Source organism: Thalassophryne amazonica, chromosome 9 (assembly GCF_902500255.1).
Source record: "Thalassophryne amazonica chromosome 9, fThaAma1.1, whole genome shotgun sequence".
NCBI lineage: Eukaryota > Metazoa > Chordata > Actinopteri > Batrachoidiformes > Batrachoididae > Thalassophryne > Thalassophryne amazonica.
In genome coordinates, this window is record NC_047111.1 from 93528622 (window position 1) to 93536192 (window position 7571).

General features: G+C 38.4%; 1 protein-coding gene across 1 annotated transcript; it reads left to right on the top strand.

Annotated features, from left to right (window-relative positions):
• Positions 1-3964: 3964 nt before the first annotated feature.
• Positions 3965-6995, top strand: LOC117516606 (LIM/homeobox protein Lhx1-like). The gene is made up of 5 exons (XM_034177461.1): positions 3965-4164; positions 4504-4724; positions 5523-5800; positions 6142-6298; positions 6414-6995. The coding sequence occupies exons 1-5, from the start codon at positions 3995-3997 to the stop codon at positions 6764-6766; spliced, it is 1179 nt and encodes a 392-aa protein (XP_034033352.1). The 5' UTR covers positions 3965-3994; the 3' UTR covers positions 6767-6995.
• The last annotated feature ends 576 nt before the right edge of the window (positions 6996-7571 follow it).

The window sequence follows — 7571 nt, forward strand, 5'->3', positions numbered from 1 at the left end:
TTACCGCGTGGGCTCAGAAACACTTCAAAAAAACACTGTCAGTTAACACAGTTTATTGCTACATCTACAAGTGCAAGTTAAAACTCTACCATGCAAAGCAAAAACCATGCATCAACAACCTGGTCTCACGGCAAGTCGTGATTCAGCAGCACGAAGTATACATTAATCTATTGGTTCGTGATATTGTGATGAAAAGTGCCTCATTTTTGTCATGGCAGCACGAATTCATTCTAATTCATTCCGTGATGGCTGCACAAATTTAAAAGTGAAGCGGGGGGTCGGGTTAGGGTGGGGGGAAGGAGTAAGATTAGCGTATGGTTAATGTTAGTGTCGGGAAAGGAGTAGTGTTAGTAATAGTGAGTTTAAAAAAAAACCCATCACGAACATTTGACTCATTTTGTCACAGGAGCACGAAAAAAAAAATGTGAGACTGGGCTGATATCAACAACATCCAGAAACGCCGTCGCCTTCTCTGGGCCTGAGCTCATTTAAAATGGACAAATGCAAAGTGGAAAAGTGTGCTGTGGTCTGATGAGTCCACATTTCAAATTGTTTTTGGAAATCATGGACGTCGTGTCCTCCGCACAAAAGAGGAAAAAGACCATCCACGTTGTTACCAGCACAAAGTACAAAAGCCAGCATCTGTGATGGTATGGGGGTGTGTTATACCATCACAGATGTCATGTGTAAGTTGCCCATGACATGGGCAACTTACACACATCTGTGATTGCACTATCAATGCTGAAAGATACATCCAGGTTTTGGAGCAACATATGCTGCCATCCAAGCAACATCTTTTTCAGGGACGTCCCTGCTTATTTCAGCAAGACAACACCAAGTCACATTCTGCACGTGTTACAACAGCGTGGCTTTGTAGTGAAAGAGTGTGGGCACTAGACTGGCCTGCCTGCAGTCCAGACCTGTCGCCCATTGAAAGTATGTGACGCATTATGAAGCACAAAATACAGCAACGGAGACCCCTGACTGATGATCAGCTGAAGTTGTATATCAAGCAAGAATTGGAAAGAATTCCACCTACAAAGCTTCAACAATTAGTGTCCTCAGTTCCCAAACGCTTATTGAGTGTTGTTAGAAGGAAAGGTGATGTAACACAGTGGTAAACATACCACTGTCCCAGCTTTTTTGAAACGTGTTGCAGGTATCCATTTCAAATTGAGCAAATATTTGTACAAAAACAATAAAGACCATTAAATATCTTGTCTTTGTGGTGTATTCAATTGAATATAGGTTGAAGATGATTTGCAAATCATTGTGTTATGTTTTTATTTACATTTTACATAACGTCCCAACTTCATTGGAACTGGGATTGTAGATCATATTTACATTTTTGCATACAAAAAAATCAGTTCAATCTTGTCACCATATAAAACCTTTGAACTGTTGTTGAACCTTTCCAGACTTAATTAAAAAGAATGAAAGTTGCACAGTGAACTACTGAGATCTCATTTGACCATGTAACTGTCACTGTATGTATGTTGAGTACACTAAATATAAAAGCAAAACCAAAGAAAAGATTTGTAAAGTACTGTATTTTACAGACTATAAGTTACACCAGCGTATAAAACACATCTGCCAAAAATGCATCATGAAGAGGAAAAAACAAGTCACATTTATTTAAGTTTCACAAGATTTCATTTTCAAGAAAAAAGGGTATTTCTAAAAATCTGTAAAGACTATTCAGTCACACACTGGCCTAAAGACTATCCGAAATTCAAAATTCTCTGAACAAATGCAGGACATAAATCGACAAATTCATGGTAGGAAACTTTATTTTGATTAAAATGAGAAAAATAGTGCACAAAAATATATGGCCGGGGTCATGCTTGAGATTTAAATGGAACAGACCTGCTGGCCATGCCATCTTTTCAAAGAGGGAGTGTCTCTACAGCTGTCCAACAGATGCTTTGTTGGATTCCACATATGGGTTTGTGTTACATAAGTCACAGATCAGTTGGTTCAGTCTTAAATTTTACTTATAGGAGGAGAACGTCTATACATTCAGAGCCATTGCGGGATTTTGGGTTTTTTTTCATGTCAAACGTCAACAATTAACTATAAAAGGGACTTGCTGCTGTTGTTTGTTTCTTTAGTTTGTTTTTTTTTGGGGGGGGGGGGGTGTTATTGATTTTTTTTTTTTTTTTTTTTTTTTTTTTTTTGCACAATATGGCATCTTACATTTTTTTTACTTCATATTTGGTTGTTATTTTTCATGAAGCAGAATTTATTGTTGAAAAAATGTGACTTTGTCCTACAGAAGAAATTAATCCTTTATCTAATTTACATATGAAGAGGGATTTTTTTTTCTTTTCTTCAAATGAATGAGCTGTGAAGAGAGCAAACATAAAATGTAAAGTGAAAAATAGAAGTGTTTGTTTTTTTGTTAATAATGCATTGGTACGCGTGAATAGTAAGGCGGTTACATTTAGATTAATTTGATTGTTTTCTTTAACTATAATTTTGTAGTTTCTTCTATAATATCAGGTGTTAACAGTCTGTCAAACTATATGCGTGCATCTGCAGCGCACCACGTGTGTGCGTCAGCAGAGATTCATTCGTGATCCTCTGGGTCCTTTCAAACCGATAAAAAGCTGCTCTTATTACAGTCACACACTTTATGATCATTCGTCAGCTTCCACTGATTCAGATTTTTAATTTGCTCCAAATATAAAATAACTTATCATTCATCCATATTAATTCACCGTCGGGCATAAAAAAAAAACAAATTCTGCAAGAGAACTTAGAGTTCATTAGCATAATGGGAATTTTAATATTCCACTGTATTCATTTAAAATTATATGTGTTTTTTATGAATGCGGATTAATTTTAAGATTAGTCAGCAATGATTACTCTGCAAACGATAAGAAAACAGTAAGTGAAATAAATGAATTCTTCAACTAAATCAACTTAATGTAGATTTTCCTTTCTTTCTTTCTTTTTCTTTCTTTCTTTTAATCAACAGACCAAAATCCAAAGGTTTTCAATTCACACAAACAGCACCCCCCCCCCCCCCCCCCCATAAATTATTGACAGATTATTAAAACTACAATCACTTTTCTGCTTGGTGACTAATCATTAATTGATGAATCGGATAATTTATGCGTGTGTGTGTGTGTGTGTGTGTGTGTGTGTGTGTGTGTGTGTGTGTGTGTGTGTGTGTGTGTGTGTGTGTGTGTGTGTGTGTGTGTGTGTGTGTGTGTGTGTGTGTGTGTGTGTGTTTGGGGGGGGGGGGGATTACTCAGTCTGAATAGTAACCGTCACTTTTATCATTTTTAAAGTGCGTCTATTTAAAGTGAAAAATACATTGATGGGTATATTTATTAAATCAAATGTTTTTATATGACTCGATAGACAGACAGAGAGCCCAATTTATTCTCAAAACTTAAGTAATAATTTTAGTCTATTTTTTATTTATTATTATTATTATTATTATTATTATTATTATTATTATTATTATTATTATCTACTTCTGTGAACCTTGAGTTTAAAATTAACTGATTGCATTGATACTGTTCTAAGTTAATACCGTATGTTGGATAGAATAATAAAAAGGGCTGCTGATACGACGGCGGTGAAATGACGTCACATTACCCGCGTTTGAAGTGTCACCCTTATTCCGTTTTGCGTCATCACAGGATAAAACAAGGCACGAATGACGACCGGCAGAAATTCCTCTTTATTTACCGTCTGCATTTATCGCACAGCTGTTTTTTTGTTTTGTTTTGTTTTGTTTTGTTTGTTTTTTTGTTTTGGTAGCTCCGGCAGGTGTTTGCGTCGCTCGGAGCCGCACGTGGTCACATGTGGATTGTTGGAGAAACACAAGAGGAAGAAGCCTCGCGGACGGTGATGATGATGATGATGATGATGATGATGATGATGATGATGATGATGATGATGATGATGTAATTAAGATCGGTGTGGATTCAGTGGATTTCCTGGATCGCTTCAGAGGAAACATCTTGAAATAAGTGCGGTCATGCTGCACTGTGCCAGCTGCGACAAACCCATTGTGGAGCGCTTTTTGCTCAAAGTGCTGGACAGACCGTGGCACGTACAGTGCGTGCAGTGCTGCGAGTGTAAATGCAGGCTGACAGACAAGTGTTTCTCACGAGAAGGCAGGCTCTACTGCAAAAACGACTTCTTCAGGTAGGCACAGATCAACTAAAGGCACTCCATATATAAAAAACTGAAGTTTTAATTAACAGTCTTCTGGCGCCGAATAGAAGACTTTGTTTGGTCTCTTTGCGTATTTAAAATAAAATTTAAAAAATGAGAGTGCCTTTTGTGCACGAAATATAATACGAAGCAGCTAAATTTTCACATTCATTTATTTTTCTTTCTTCCCAACATATTTGATATTCTTTGATCAGTGCTTTCGATTCCATTCATATTTAGTGTTTTTGGAGGTAACAAACGGCAGCAGATTGTCTTCCATTTTTGTGGCACCTGACCTGAACAAAGTGTGTTTTCTGCCTTTTCCGGCAGGAGGTTTGGAACTAAGTGTGGCGGTTGCGCACAGGGGATTTTACCCAGCGATCTGGTGCGCAGAGCGCGCAGCAAAGTGTTCCACCTGAACTGTTTCACCTGCGTGATCTGTCACAAACAGCTGTCCACGGGAGAGGAACTCTACATCCTGGACGAATTCAAATTTGTTTGTAAAGATGACTACCAAAACAACAATGGCAAAGACACAATCGTCGTGTCAGGTAAATAAAAACAGAATTAATAATCCAGTATGGAAAAATTGTAAAAATAACAGTGTTTTATATATATATATAATAAAAAAACTGTTATTTTATTTATTATTTATAAATTTATAAACTTTATTTATAAACTGTTATTTTTTTTTGATTATATATAATCAAATTATTTGCGATAAAAAACGGTAAAAGAATAAACTAAATAAATATAAATGAAATTAAATGGAATAACTACACTGAAACTAAATTCTTTTCAGTGAATTATTTTTATGGTTTTTCAACAAAACAATCAAGTTATTGTTGATTGAGTAATATCCTGTATTAAATCACCCTTGACCTTTCTCCATGCAATGCCAGGAAGGGCATCCGACTTAAAACGTGCCAAATCAACAAGCGTTACCTTTTTAATGCTTTTTGATGATTAAATTGGACAAAATTCTGGGTACCATTCGATATTTATTTGTAGCTATATTTATTTATATATAAAAGGATGTCTAAGACATTGCAGGATACTGTATTATAGATATAGAATTATTAGATCAAAAGGTAACAACAGTAAGAATTGTAGTCGTAACAATAATAATAATTATCTATCCATTTTCTATACCTCCTTATTCCAAGGGACAGGGGGGGCTGGAGCCTATCCCAGCACTTATTATTGTTATAATTAAAGACCTTTTCCGGGTGGTTCTGGTACTAAATAATTATATATATTTCCCTGCAGCTGTAACACTAGGCGACTCTTCGTGAGTGTGGTATTCTGCAGAACTTGACTTTTCTTATAGATGTGTAATATGTTGCCAGTGACGACGTGCAGCGACCCGAGTATGTCTCCGGACTCGCAGGACCCGCAGGATGACGGCAAGGATTCGGAAACGGGGCATTTGTCCGATAAAGACGTGACGAGCCACAACGAAGGCGACCAGCACAGCGCCGCGGGTAAAAGGCGAGGGCCTCGAACCACCATCAAAGCTAAGCAGCTGGAGACCCTGAAAGCGGCTTTCGCGGCCACGCCAAAGCCCACCAGACACATCAGGGAGCAGCTGTCGCGGGAGACCGGCCTCAACATGAGAGTGATCCAGGTAAAAGGTTCACTAATCTGCAGAATCTATCCTCTGTACTCACAATCGGACCCTTTACAAACTGATCCAACAGGTGCCAGTGCGTAAAGACGCACGGCACGGAATTAGGGGCATTATAAAATGTGTGTCATGGCTGACTGGACTTTTATTTACATTAGTTGCGCTAAAATCAGTAAAATAAATTGACTAAATCAGCGCCGACGTGATAAAAAAAACAAAAAAAAAACGTTCCTCTTGCGTAATTTACGCATGTGCCAAAAAGATTCTTATTCAGTCGGTGAGCTAATATGTTGCTCTGCTTCAGTGCTGCTCATGAACTTTGCGTGATTTGGTCTTTAAAGGTTTGGTTCCAGAACCGGAGGTCCAAAGAGAGACGCATGAAGCAGCTGAGCGCCCTGAGCGCGCGGAGGCACGTGCTGTTCCGCGGCCCCAGGAGGATGAGAGCTCTGGGGGACAGACTGGATCCGGGAGAGCTCGCTCACTTCTCTTATTATGGAGGTGAGCTGCGCTTGGGTTGAAGAAGCAAGGTCACTGTCGTCTCGCGCTTGCAACCGACAGTCCCAATTAAATGCGATTTTATTCCTGAAGATATGAACTGTTCCTATTTTTCCAGAGTATCCCGGTGAATACTACGGATCAGGAGGAAGTTATGAATACTTCCCAGGTCCTCCGTCCTCCCAGGCTCAGACAGCAGCAGACTTGGGCTTTGCATCCTCCTCCGTCCCTGCGGGGACCCCTTTAGGAGTGCACCACCACCACCAGGGGCGCCACTGTCCCGGAGAGGTGCAGTGTTTCTCTGACAGTGTTTCCCATCATGCCACAGACTCACCCAGTCCAGACCCCACTGGACCAGGTTCCATGCACAGCCTGTCCAGTGAAGCCTTCACCGGCACCACCACTGACAGCGGCTACACCAACCAGCTGTCCCAGCCCTCCTCAGACATGAGCGAAGGCACTGTGTGGTAACAAACTCAGTTTGAGGGCAAATCACTGTTTTTTTTTTTTAATTGACTTGTTTACAAAATATTTATTTATTTATTTGCTTTTCAGTAAAATCCTGCTGCTAAATCTGTATGTCTGTGGAATTGTTTATTGACTAAACAATCTCATATTGTTCAAGCAATAAACACATTTCTGGCACTTGTGCAAAAGTTTTAGGCACATAAAAAAGCTGTTACATATCTTTTTGTAAATATCAGGTCTATCATTAAAAAAAAATGAATTACAAGCTTTGTGATTAACGAATGTAAATTAATTGCATTAAAAAAATTTAACCCCCCTAAAAAAAGAATAAATAAATCATAATCAAAAGGCACTCAGAAACACAACAGCAACAGAAAAAACTTCACCCTCATAGAGAACAATTACAGAAATATTTTGTTGTTTAAACATAAAACATAGCCTGTGAACTTTGCAGAAAAAATAGCACTTCATGAACAGACTGGGCATAATTAATTGTTACACTATAAAGTGTATTTTAGTATATTTTTATCACCCCATTTAAGGTGGTGCTTCTGAGTGATGTAGCAATTTTCACTTTGCATAACATGTTTTTTTTTATGGTTTTGTTTTATTTATTTATTTTTTGTTTGTTTTAGCCCTGTGATTGTGGAGTAGAGGGAGGTGGGACAATGGAGACACCCCCCCCCCACACACACACACACACACACACACATACACACATACAGTCCTGTTTTTAATCAACAACCCCAATTCCAATGAAGTTGGGATGTTGTGTGAAATGTAAATAAGAACAGAATACAATGATTTC